The sequence below is a fragment of the Hyaena hyaena genome, unplaced genomic scaffold, assembly GCF_003009895.1.
Source record: "Hyaena hyaena isolate Hyena2069 unplaced genomic scaffold, ASM300989v1 scaffold_614, whole genome shotgun sequence".
In the NCBI taxonomy this organism is placed as follows: Eukaryota; Metazoa; Chordata; class Mammalia; order Carnivora; family Hyaenidae; genus Hyaena; species Hyaena hyaena.
Genome location: NW_024081244.1, coordinates 286,719 through 300,097, shown reverse-complemented (window position 1 = coordinate 300,097; position 13,379 = coordinate 286,719). Strand labels below are relative to the sequence as shown.

The following is a 13,379-nucleotide window of genomic DNA, read 5'->3' as shown; positions in this document are numbered from 1 at the left end:
ATCTTTATGGAACAGCTATTAGGAGCCATCTACTCTGATAAGCACTGGATAGAGATGATAACACATGAGGTCCAATGAACTCTCAATAACAGGTATACAGGAAGTTAAGGCTCTGGAATGTCACATAACTTAGCTGAGGTCACACAGCCTTGTACCAGGAGCCAGAATCTGAGACCCAGGTGGGTTTCCAAGCCCACACTCTTTCTACACCATGCCGGCTCTCAGTGGACCCCAAATGAGTTCAGCTCATGCTCATACTAATAATGCCTTCAGCTACTCACACCCCAGGAAATTCAGAAAAGGAGCAGCCTGTCCACTGTCCACTAGCAAATCTCAACCCTCCGCTTTCCAAAGAGCCACGTCTCAATCAAAATCCTACCTCTCCACTCTGAAAATCTTAAGCCCCCAGTTTCCACACCCTCTGGCGGTTGGAGGTTTGAACATAAGAGTCGCCGATGAAACAACCTATAGATTATTTCCTGTCCTAAAATGAAGTAGCAGAAAGCTAACTTACGGATAAGCCTCCATCCATACAGCTGCTTTGAACGTGCAAACAATCTGCCACAGGGTGTCTTTTTCCAGTGGTAGAAGAGACCAAAGACTGCGCTACCACATACCTTATGGAAACTAACATCTCCCTTTGATTTCATTTCCCTTACATATAAACCTGCCCCAAAACTCATCTAGAAAATTAGTGGAAACGATCATAACTCAACCAGACCAACTCTACCTGGTAACGTTTTCCCAAATTCTTAGGAAGGGACGCTTTGTGGAGATGGATGGAGGACAGAAATGTAAATCTGCTATCGGCAGCTGGGCAAACGTAACTTTAATAGTTTCTGCCAACAGAATGAGTGTGTAGGGAAGGCTACGCTAAATGTGTCTTTCTGTTCATTATCTAAAATTGCCCGAAGCAGTTGAAAACATGAGGAAGTGCTTCTCCTGAGCATCTCACATGACAAAGTGCGTAAAACAGCATGCAGATCACTTACAGGAAAATACCCGCTCAAGAAAAAAAGCACGTACAAATGTGCTGAAAACCAAATGTTTCTTGATAATTATCGGGCTTCTGAAATTCCGTGGGACTAAGCCACATTTCCAAGAGCTTTGCTTTCTTACCAGCTTCAGATCCTTAGAGGAGAGCTTCGTGAACCACTGGTTGTACTCCAGAGCAGCAACGATGGGGATGAGGTCCCTAGGAGCAGAAAGAACAAGACACAGGAAAGCACTGTTAGGACAGCCATATTGGCACTTTGTTTTCCATCTGTGACATCCAAGTTCACTTGTAGTTTTGATTATTCATTAGCACTGCATCTGGCTGAAACTACGTCCACCATTAGACAACAACTAAAGGCTCCAGGGCGTGTCTTCATGTCTGCAAGCAGAATTCCTAAAGGCTGGGGTTATATCACCTCGAGGGGCTCTGAGGGCTATATCCAGAGGAAAAGAGACTGGTAGCACTGTCTGCCCGGAGAACTTCCTTGCTCTGAGAGAAACTACACGTCTAGTTCTATATTAACAAGTCTTTGTCTTTTTTTTTTTAATGTTTATTTTTGAGAGAGACAGAGTGAGAGGCGGAGGGGCAGAGAGAGGAGACACAGAATCTGAAGCAGACTCCAGGCTCTGAGCTGTCAGCACAGAGCCCGACGCGGGGCTCAAACCCACGAACGTGAGATCATAACCCGAGCCGAAGTCGGACACTTGACCGACTGAGCCACCCAGACGCCCCAACAAGTTTTTTTTCTTTAACCATCAAGAATGTCATATACAGGTCACCCTTAACCAATATGGCTTTGAACTGCATGGATTTTTTACTTAATAAAAAGTACAGTATTCTAAATGTACCTTCTCTTCCTTATGACTTCCTTAATAACATTTTCTTTCCTCTAGCTTACTGTATTGTAGGAACATATAATACATATACAAAATATGTGTTAAGTACTTAGGTTATTGGTAAGGCTTCCAGTCAACTTAAGTTCTGGGGGAGTCAAAAGCCTGGGATTTTCTACTGTGTGGGGCAACTGGTGCCCCAGCCCCCACTTTGCCACCACTGTTAAGAGTCAGCTGTATTCTCTCGGTGAGTTTATAATGCAAGCAAGAACACTGTCTGGCCCTGCAGATAATAAGTGACCCCCAATGGATCCCTGATGTCGACGCTTAGCAAGCATCCTACAACCATTTGTAACTTTCTAATAGTTCCTAATCCTGATGACACGCCTGAGACAACCCTGTTGTGTGTCTGTCTTATGCTTCCCACAAGCTCTGCAGCCACTGACGGAAGCTGCGGGCATCAGAAACCCACCTGCATCCTGTTTCCCAGCGTCGTCTCCTGCAATATGGCCCTGACTCCTGCACAAGCCAAAAAGCAGACAAGTCACTGCCCCTCAAACATACCACACGATTTCACAGTCAGAAGTATCTTTCAGTGCTGTGTTCACCTAGGAAAATCCATGCCCCTTTCGATGCATGTGTCACACGTCTTCTATCTGAGTTCCCTGGGTCACCCTAGCTAGCACCCTGTGGGCATCTCTATTTAGCATTAATTTTATTCTGCCTTGAATTACATAGTCTGTATTCAACATCTGTCGCCCTCCACCCCAGGCTGTACGTTCTTTGAAAACCAACTCTCTCTTATTGTCTCAGCGAGACCATACTCAGTATTACCCTTCTGCCACGGCACACAGCAGACACTCAAACTGTTACTGAAACAGAAAAGAAACGCTGAAGCTTGAGAGAGAGGTGAAATCCACACTATTTCAGAGCCTCTGGGTAGCGGGCCCTGGGGTGGGCATGCTACGCAGACTATCGCACTGAACCACACTTGTGGCTTCATCAGACATGCTTTAAAAGGGATGGGCTCTGGGGTGACTCAATGGTTGAACATTCGACTTCAGCTCAGGTCATGATCTCATGGTTTATGGGTTCAAGTCCTGCGTCGGGCTCTGTGCTGACAGCTAGGAGCCTGCTTCAGATTCTGTGTCTCCCCACCCCCTTCTGCCCCTTCCCAGCTCACGCCTGCTTGCGCGCTCTCTCTCTCTCTCTCTCAAAAACTAAAAAAGAAAGAAAGAAAGAAAGGACTCCCTGCAGGTAGGGGAGAAAAACAATGCAAAATAATGGCTCATCTCAGTCACGTGGTTCCATACGCCTTCTGTCCAACTGAAGAGCCTCTTCATTAATTTTGCTAAAGTTTCAGATTTAAAACCACAAACAGCAACCCTTCCCATAGTCTTCACTCCCATCCCTGCTCCCCATAGACCACATGCAGGAGTCAACGCCGATTGCTCCCCCCGCACTCTGGTGACAGTCACTTCTCCGAGGGCAAATCTTGCTACACACTTAGTTCAGGAGTGCTCCCCAGTACTTCACTCAGGAACTACGGCGGCTCATTCGTGTCTTATCTCCTTATGCGGATTTAATGTCAAGCAGGGACTACACTTCAGAGCCTCTTTATTATGTGTGCTAGTCTGTCACTTGATTTGAAGTATAGCTGGCTTTTGTCATAATGAAGTCTTTCTCAGGAACTAAAGAGCACATCATTTATAGAAGCAGGTTTTACATTGTCACAGGGGGCAGCATATGCAAAAATCCTGAAAAGGCAGACCAGGCTCCACAAGTGAAGCTAGAAGAATCCAGGCAGAAGAAACGGTCAACAGAGTAAGGCATGGCTTAGTCAAAGCGGTTTTAGATCCAACACCAAAAGCATGATCCATAAAAAGAAAAATCGATAAACTGGAATATCTGCGAATCACATTTCTAACAAAGAACTTGATATCAGAATGTATGAAGAAGCTAAAAATGAGAAACAACCGAGGTTTTAAAAATAAGCAAAAGATCAAAACAGATGTTTCTTCAAAGAAGATGTATCAATGGCAAAGAAGTACATAACAAGATGTCTGAAATTAGTAACCATTAAAGAAATGCAATTTAAAGCCAAAACAAGATGCCAGTACAAACTTAGTGAATTGCTAAAATTTTTTAAAAAATGCCAAGCAACTGCAACTTCATACGTTGCTTATAAGAATCCGAATGGCAAACTTGATGTGGAAAACGGTCTGACAGTGTCTATGAAGTTCAACATACGCTGACCGTAAGACCCAGCAGTCTCAATCCTAGGTACTCACCCAAGAAAAATAAAAACATATGCTTACACAAAAACTTCATATGACAGCTGTATCCATCACTGTCAGACACTGGACACAACACGGATGCCTTCCCCTGATGCTGGGGGACTTCCAAGGCGAGGTAAGAAAAGGCAATAATACGGCGCCTGCTTAGCTCTTTCTCCTGGTGTGCTCACCCAGGGAATCCAACTGCCTTGCTCTGAGAAAGTCCAGGCCACACAGAAAGGCCACAGCGAAGCGTCCCAGCAGACAGCCAGCATCAACCATCAGACATGTGAATGAGGAAGCCTTCAAGATGGTTCCAGACCCAGCCCACATCTGACTGTAACTGTAGAAAGAGCCCAACCAGAAAGCAGCTAGTGGAGCCAGATCAAGGCCGGAACTGTGATAGAGAATTAAAAGTGACTGCTCCTGCTATAGCCCATTAACTTTGGAATGGTTTCTACGTAGCAACAGATAACCAGAACACTTAGTATCTAGAAATATGGCTTGAACACCAAGGGAACGTGACTGTTGACAGGGCGACCATTAAAAGCTTTTAAGCAGAGAAATGTTTCAGGAGGTTAACGATTTCAGCAACATCGACAGGATGTATCAGAGGAAGGTGACAGCTTCCATTATGCAGGCAAGATGGACTGGAGACAAGAGAGAAGCCTGAGGCAGAGAACAGGCACAGAGGCTAGAATGAAAGACAAGGCAAAATAAATTACTTTTTTCCAAAACTGATTAAAGAGTTAATATAACCCCAAATGAAACACGCACACTTTTATAATGAAACTATAAACACAAAGACTGTTGGAGTAACTGTTACATCCGGGTGGGGCAGGAAGGCAGGCAGGGGTCCCGTGACTGAAAATTGATTCATTAAAGTCTTCTTCAGAGAGGCAGGAGCCTGTTTCTTGACCTAAATGGCGGACCCCGTGGTTGACTTTACCATTATTTGCATTCTGGTACACGTAACTGCAAACTTTTCTCTAAGTCAACAACTATAAGAATGGCCATAACAGCATCACTCAACCTAGTCATTCAGCTAACCCAAATATCCACTTAACAGCAGAATGGATAAATTGCAGAATGGTCACACATTGGAATACAAAACAGAAGCAAAAGTAAATAAACTATAGCTACATACAACAATATGTAAAACCTCATTTGCTCGGGTCTGAAACCTCTCAACCTGCCTGGACTGTGCAGAGAATGGGAAGCTTTAAGTCTGAGAAGCAAGCATCCAGGAGCCACTTCGGCAAATGCAGAGAAAAGCCAAGGTCTGAACTGAGTGACATTCGGGATTCCTAGGATCTGCTACTCTCAGAACATCTAAGCTGCCGGGACAGCCACAACACACAGGCCAAGGTTCCAGAAGACTCCATCTAAATATAACAAACTATCACCAATAAGGACCAAAACTGGTACAGCTCACCTCCACAGGAAATACACAAGACAGGGCATAAATAATTTCATTCCTGAGAGTTCATTTTCCAGGATGGCTTTCTCAGAACACAGTAATAAGTGATTGGCTAAGCAAACATAGAATAACTCAGTAATTCACTTGAGCCTCCCAACCGCTATGCCAATAACACCTCACTGCAGAGGGCTCCCCGCACTTTCCTGATGGGGTCTATGCCAATCAGAACCAACCCTTCCTCATGTTTTCACTAAGCACTCCTGGGGTTATATACTACACGATGTAGAAAGGTTTCCAAACACCAATGCTTGTCATCTTGACTGATTTTCTCGTGGTGACAGCTTTTTACCATCAGTCTATGGGACTGATTCTACATCCCACTGTGTTTTGCCTTCATCTCCTAAGACACCCTTAATCATCACTTGACTTCTGATCTAAAGAGTAAAGTCACCCTTGAAGAGCTACAGCAGTTTAGGGAATCTTCTCCTGAGTTTTGGCAACATGGCAACAGAATATTCTCTGGTCATTTCCATAGGACACTTCTACCACTTCCTTAAAATGGGAACAAAGACATTTTTAAGACTCCAAAGGCTGAGAAGGAAGATCCAGTGTTAATAACCTTTAGAGTCACAAAGCAGAATCTTTCCCTACACTCTGTTGAAGAGAGAGGAGACAATTAACATTCCCTAGCCTTTTCCCTGATATAAATGTACTACTCGTAGAGGTGTTCATTGCTGTGGTGGTTGTTAATCCAGCTGTGGGCTGGGGTTTGTAGTACAAGCTGAGATCTCTATATCTCATCTCAGTTGGCAACTCTGAATGGTCCAAACTTTCCCTTAAAACTCACATGTACCCAGGGGTGCCTGGGAGGCTCAGTCGGTTGAGCATCATGACTTGGTTCATGATCTCACAGACTGAGTTCGAGCCCTGCGTCGGGCTCTGTGCTGACGGCTCAGAGCCTGGAGCCTGCTTTGGATTATTAAATCCAAATAATTCCTGTGTCTCCATCTCTCTCTGCCCCTCCCCCGCCCACACACTCTCTCCTTCAAAAATAAATTAAAGAATTAAGAAAAAAACCCTCAAATGTACCTAGTTTTTCACTTATTTCCAGAAAAGAAAAAATGCCATGATAAAACCGACAGAATAAGGGCAGCATCCCAGAAAAGATCATTTGGGATGACTTAAGATGGAGGAGTAGTAAGGGCATCCTGGGCTTGTCTTGTCCTGAAATGCAGTTAGATCAGCATCAAACCATTTTGGACACACAGGAAATCGAACTGAGGATTAACAGAACAATCTGCATAATTTGGGGGAGAGAACATGACAGCTTCTCGGAACAAGCAAACCAAAACGCACCTCGGATCTAGCTTTCTTATTTAATTTCCTTAATTGTTAATATTTTATTTCATTCTATTATTTTTATTTTTTTGTTTTTTCTTCCTCCAAATTGACAAGAGGGAGGAATTTACCTCAAAAGAAAGAACAGGAAATAAAGGAAGGCCAGGGATTTAATCAATGCAGATATGAGTAAGATGTCTGAACTAGATTTTAAAACAATGATTATAAGGATATTAGGTAGGCTTGAAAAAAGCATAGAAGACACCAAAGAATCCCTTTCTGCAGAGATAAAAGAACTAAAATCTAGTCAGGCCGGAATTAAAAATTATATAACCAACATCCAAACCCAAATGGAGGCCATAAAACCAAGGCTAGATGAGGCAGAAGAGTGAATCAGTGAAATCTAGAAGATAAAATTATGGAAAATAATGAGGCTGAAAAGAAGAGGCAAACAAACGTAACAGATCACAAAGACAAAAACATGTAGGGAACTCAGCAATTTATTAAAACATAATAACATTCATATCATAGGGGTTCCAAAAGATGAAGAGAGAGAAAAGTAGGCAGAAGGTTTATCTGAGCAAATTATAGCTGAAAACTTCCCTTATCTAGGGAAGGACACAGACATCAAAATTCAAGAAGTACAGAGAATTACCATTAAATTCAACAAAAGCCAGCCATTGCCAAGACATATCATAGTGAAACTGATGAAGTACACAGAAAAGGAAAGAATTCTGAAAGCAACAAGGGAGGAAAAACAGTCCTTAAACTACAAGGGAGGACAGATCAGGTTCACAGCAGACCTACCCACAGAAACATGGCAGGTCAGAAAGGAGTTGCAGGATATATTCAATGTTCTGAACTGGAAAAATATGCAGCCAAGAATACTCTATCCAGCAAGGCTATCATTCAAAACAGAAGGAGAGATCAAGAGTTTCCCAGACAAAGAAAAAGCTAAAGGAGTTTGTGACCACTAAACCAGCCCTACCTGAAATTTTAAGGGGGACTCTGTGAGTGCAGAAAAAAAAAGACCAAAGGCAACAAAGACTTCTAGAAAGGACCAGAGAGTATCACCAGAAACATCAACTCTACAGGCAACATAGTGGCAATAAATTCATATATTTTATAATAATCACTCTGAATATAAATGGACTAAAATGCTGCAATCAAAAGACATAGGGTATCAGAATGAATAAAAACACAAGATCCATCTATATGTTGCCTACAAGAGACTCATTTTAGATCTAAAGACACCTGCAGAGTGAAAGTGTGGGGATGAAGAGCAGTCTATCATGCTAGTGGATGCCAAAAAGAAAAAAAAAAAAAAAAAAAAANAAAAAAAAAAAAAAAAAAAAAAGCCAGAGTGGCCGAATTATAGTAGACAAACTAGACTTTAAAACAAAGACTGTTGGGGCGTCTGGGTGGCTCAGTCGGTTAAGTGTCTGCCTTCAGCTCAGATCATGATCTCTACAGTTCATGAGTTCAAGCCCTACATTGGGAACTCTGCTGTAAGCACAGACCCCACTTCGGATCATCTGTCCCCCTTTCTCTCTGCCCCTCTCCCCCCAAAATAAACATTAAAACAAAAACTGTGACAAGAGATGAAGAAGGGCAATATATCATAATTAATAAGTCTGTCCATCAAGAAGATCTAACAGTTGTTAAATATACTTGCCCTGAACATGAAACACTCAAATATAAATCAATTAATTACAATCATAAAGAAATTCATTGATAATAATTTACAGCAACGGACAGATCATCTAAGCAGAAAATCAACAGGGGAACAATGACTTTGAATGGCATAATGGACTGGATGGACTTAACAGATATGTTCAAAATACTTCATCCTAAAGCAGCAGAATACACATTCTTGTCAAGTGCATATGGAACATTCTCCAGAATAGATCACATACTAGGACACAAATCAGCCTTCAATAAGTACAAAAAGATTGAGCTCATACCACGCATGTTTTCAGATCACAACACTATGAAACTTGAAGTCGAAGATAAGAAAAAAACTTGGAAAGCCCTCAAGTACATGAAGGTTAAAGAACATCCTACTAAAGAAGAATGAATGGGTTAACCAGGAAATTAAAGAAGAAATAAAAAATTCATGGAAGCAAATGAAAATGAAAACACGACAGTCCGAAACCTTTGGGATGCAGCAAAGGCAGTCCTACAAGGAAAGTTCTATGCAGTTCAGGCCTATCTCAAGAAACAAGAAATATACCAAATGCACAACTTAAACTTACACCTAAAGGAACTAAAAAAGGGACAGCAAATGGGGTGCCTGGGTGGCTCAGTCCATTAACCTTCCAACTTCGGCTCAGGTCATGATCTCACAGTCTATGAGTTCAAGCCTGGTGTCAGGCTCTGTGCTGACAGCTCAGAGCTTGGAGCCTGCTTGGAATTCTGTGTCTCCCTGTCTTTCTGCCCCCTCCTCTGCTCATGCTCTGCCTCTCAAAAATGAATAAATGTTAAAAAATAATAATAAAAAGGATAGTAAATAAAGCCTAAAGCCATCAGAGGAAGGGAAATAATAAAGATTAGAACAGAAATAAATGATATAGAAAGTTAAACAGAAAATTTGAACAGACCCATTATCAGCAAAGAAATTCAATCAGTAATCAAAAATCTCCCAAAAAACAAGGGTCTTGGGCCAAATGGCCTCCCAGGGGAATTCTACCAGACATTTAAAGAAGAGTTAATACATATTCTTTTTAAACTATCCCAAAACCTAGAACTGGAAGGAAAACTTCCAAACTCATTCTATGAAGCCAGTATTACTTTGATTCCAAAATTAGACAAAGACCCCATTAAAAAGGAAAATTATAGGCCAATATCCCTGATGAAGCTGGATGTAAAAAATTGTCAACAAGATATTAGCAAATCAAATTCAACAGTACATTAAAAGAACTATGCATGATGATCAAGTAGGATTTATTCCTGGGCTATAGAGCTGGTTCAGTATTTGCAAATCAATCAACATGATATATCACATTAACAGAAGAAAAGATAAGAATGATATGATCCTGTGAAAAGGTGCAGAAAATGTATGGGATGAAATACAGCATCCATTCTTGATACAAACTCTCAACAAAGTAGGGATAAATGGAACACCCCTCAATACCATAAAGGCCAGATATGAAAGACCCATAGCAGGGCGCCTGGGTGGCTTAGTCAGTTAAGCATCCAACTTTCGCTTAGGTCATGATCTCGCGGTTCGTGGGTTTGAGCCCCGCGTCGGGCTCTGTGCTGACTGCCAGCTCAGAGCCTGGAGCCTATTTCAGAGTCTGTGTCTCCCTCTCTCTCTGACCCTCCCCTGCTCATGCTGTCTCTCTCTCTCCTAGAAATAAATAAAAATAAAAAATAAAAAAAAGAAGACCCATGGCTAATGTGATCCTCAAGGGGAAAAGCAGAGAGCCTGTCTCCTATGGTCAGGAACAAGACAAGGGTGCCCACTCTTACCACTGTCAGTCCTGCCCTCAGCAATCAGACAACTAAAGAAAGAAAAGGCATAAAAATGGGCAAAGAAGAAGTCAAATTTTCACTCTTCACAGATGACATGATACTCGATGTATAAAACCCGAAAGACTCCACCAAAAAATTGCTAGAACAAATACACGAATTCAGTAAAGTTGCAGGATATAAAATCAACACGCAGAAATTTCTATATACCAGTAACAAAGCAGCAGAAAGAAAAATCAAGGAATCGATACCATTTGCAATTGCACCAAAAACAATAAGATACTTGAGAATAAACCTAACCCAAAAGATAAAAGATCTGTACTCTGATCTGTACTCATAGAACATTTATGAAAGAAACTGAAGGCACAAAGAAATGGAAAAACAGGCTATGCTCATGGATTGGAAGAACACTGTTAAAATGTCTATACTACCCAAAGCAAACCACATGTTTAATGAAATCCCTATCAAAACCAACAGCATTTTTCGCAGATCTAGAACAATTCTAAATTTATATGGAACCAGAAAATAACCCAAATAGCCAAAGTAATGTTGAAAAAGAAAAGAGGAGGCATCAAAATTTCAGATTTCAAGCTGTATTACAAAACTGTAATCATCAAGACACTATGGTACTGGCATGAAAACAAAGACGTACATCGATGGAACAGAACAGAAAACCAAGAAATGGACCCACAACTATATGGTCAACTCACCTTCGACAAAACAGGAAAGAATATCCAATGGAAAAAAGACAGTTGCTTCAACAAATGGTGTTGGGAAAACTAGACAGAGACATGCAGAAGAATGAAACTGGACCACTTTCTTAAAGCATACACAAAAGAAATTCAAAATGGATGAAAGACCTACGTGTAAGACAGGAAACCATCAAAATCCTAGAGTAGAACACAGGCAGCAACCTCTGACCTCAGCTACAGTAACTTCTTACTATGTATGTCACAGAAGGCAAAAGAAACAAAAGCAAACATGAAATATTGGGACCTCATCAAGATAAAAAGCTTCTGCAGTGAAGGAAACAATCAACCAAACTAAAAGGCAGCGTATGGAATGAGAGAAAATATTTGCAAACAACGTATCTGATTAAGGGTTAGTCTCTAAAATCTATAAAAAACCTATCAAACTCAACACCCAAAAAAACAAATAACCCAATGAAGAAATGGGCAAAAGACATGAACAGACACTTTTCCAAAGAAGACATCCAAATGGTCAACAGACACAGGAAAAGATGCTCAACATCACTCATCATCAGGGAAATACAAATCAAAACCCCAATGAGATACCACCTCACACCTGTCATAATGGTTAAAATGAACAACACAGGAAACCACAGGCGTTCATGAGGATGTAGAAAAGGGAAACCCTCTTGCACTGCTGGTGGGAATGCAAACTGGTGCAGCCACTCTGGAAAACTATGGAATTTCCTAAAATAACTAAAAATAGAATTGTCGTACAATCCAGCAATTTGCACTACTAGGTATTTACCCAAAGGATATAAAAATATAGATTCAAAGGGGTACATGCACCCTAATGTTTATAGCAGCATTATAGTCAAACTATGGAGAGAGCCCAAATGTCCATCAACTGATGAATGGATAAAGATGCAGTGCATGTATATACAATAGAATATCACTCAGCCATCAAAAAGAATGAAATCTTGCCATTTGCAATGATGTGGGTGGACCCAGAAAGTATTATGCTAAGCAGAATAAGTCAATCAGAGAAAGATCAACACCATATGACTTCACTCATATGTAGAATTTAAGAAAAAAAAAAAAAAAACAATGAACATGCGGGAAGGAGGGGGAGGAAGAGAAGAGAGGGAAACAAACCGTAAGAGACTCTTAAAGATAGAGAACAAACTGAGGGGTTGATGGTGGGGGGGATGGGCTACATGGTGATGGGTACTAGGGAGGGCACTTGTGATGAGCGCTGGGTGTTCTAAGTGATGAATCACTGAAGTCTACCCCTAAAACCAATATTGCACTAACTAAAATTTAAATTAAAGACAAGACAAGAAAAGAAAAGATCATGAACTAGTCTCTGGAAATGCAAAATTTTCTGTAATGTAGGGATTCTGTATCTCTCTTTTCCTTTCAATTAAGAAAATTGGCCACTTTATATAGTTGGCTATTTTAGAAGGAGGCAAGTCTTTTAGGATATAAAACAGCAAGCATTTATTTAAATATTTTTATGTTTTAGATTATGTTTTAGATCATTAAATGTTTTAGATCTATGAATCCATATAGTCCTCACAATAACCCCAGGAGGGGGCACTACCATTCACGTTGTTTTACAGACGGAAACCTCTGAGACTTAGAGAAGTTTGAGAGAGGCCTAATCACACAGTGCTAGTCCGGGCACAGCCAGGTCGCAGCCCAGCCAGTGTGACTCCCATGCCGCTGTCCTAACCACTGTGCTATCATCTCACACGCGTAATCTCCCTTCCATGTCGTCAAGAATCTTCAAACTACACTACAGAGAATCCAGGGCAGTGAGGCTGTAGGATTTTAGATCAAAGACTCCAAACCCTTTCCATCACATTCAACCACTCGCTTAATTGGAAAGTCAATAACATGTTTCCTGAAGCGATTTCTCAAATAACGACAGCACTCTTGTTGTTTTGGATATTAAAAATAAACTGTTAATGGTGGGGGGCTATTTCAAAAAGTTAAAATGCAAAATCAAAGAAGTTGGCAAGTGATTTAGGGTCTAAGTCACTTGTCTAATTCCTTGCTAGATTCTAGATAATCCACTGAATTAGCAGTTGTTAAACCTCATCCTTCTGATCTGCAGGACTTAAGGATTTAATTTTTCCAGTTATTATGTTTTGACCAAATTTCCCTCCTTAGTCCCTTGTCCCTGACTGCCTCCTCCTCTTTGAAATTGTAAAAACACTGGATTTTTAAATAGACAGTGTGAAATACTCCAGAAAGGTGGTAAAGAATAAAAATAATTGAGAGGTTTGAAGAATGCCTACCAAGTCCCATAATCTATAAGGTGGGACAAGTTCAAAGGTAAAGAGTAATAAT

At 41.0% G+C, this 13,379-nt stretch overlaps 1 protein-coding gene across 4 annotated transcripts in view; it reads right to left on the bottom strand.

Annotated features, from left to right (window-relative positions):
- Positions 1-13,379, bottom strand: part of CARMIL1 (capping protein regulator and myosin 1 linker 1) — a 300,801-nt gene that overhangs the window by 149,355 nt on the left and 138,067 nt on the right. For all 4 annotated transcript variants that reach the window (XM_039257306.1, XM_039257307.1, XM_039257309.1 and 1 more), the window contains exon 9: positions 1,120-1,195. In XM_039257306.1, coding sequence (XP_039113237.1) covers positions 1,120-1,195 — 76 coding nt within the window. The remainder of the gene's footprint in view (positions 1-1,119; positions 1,196-13,379) is intronic.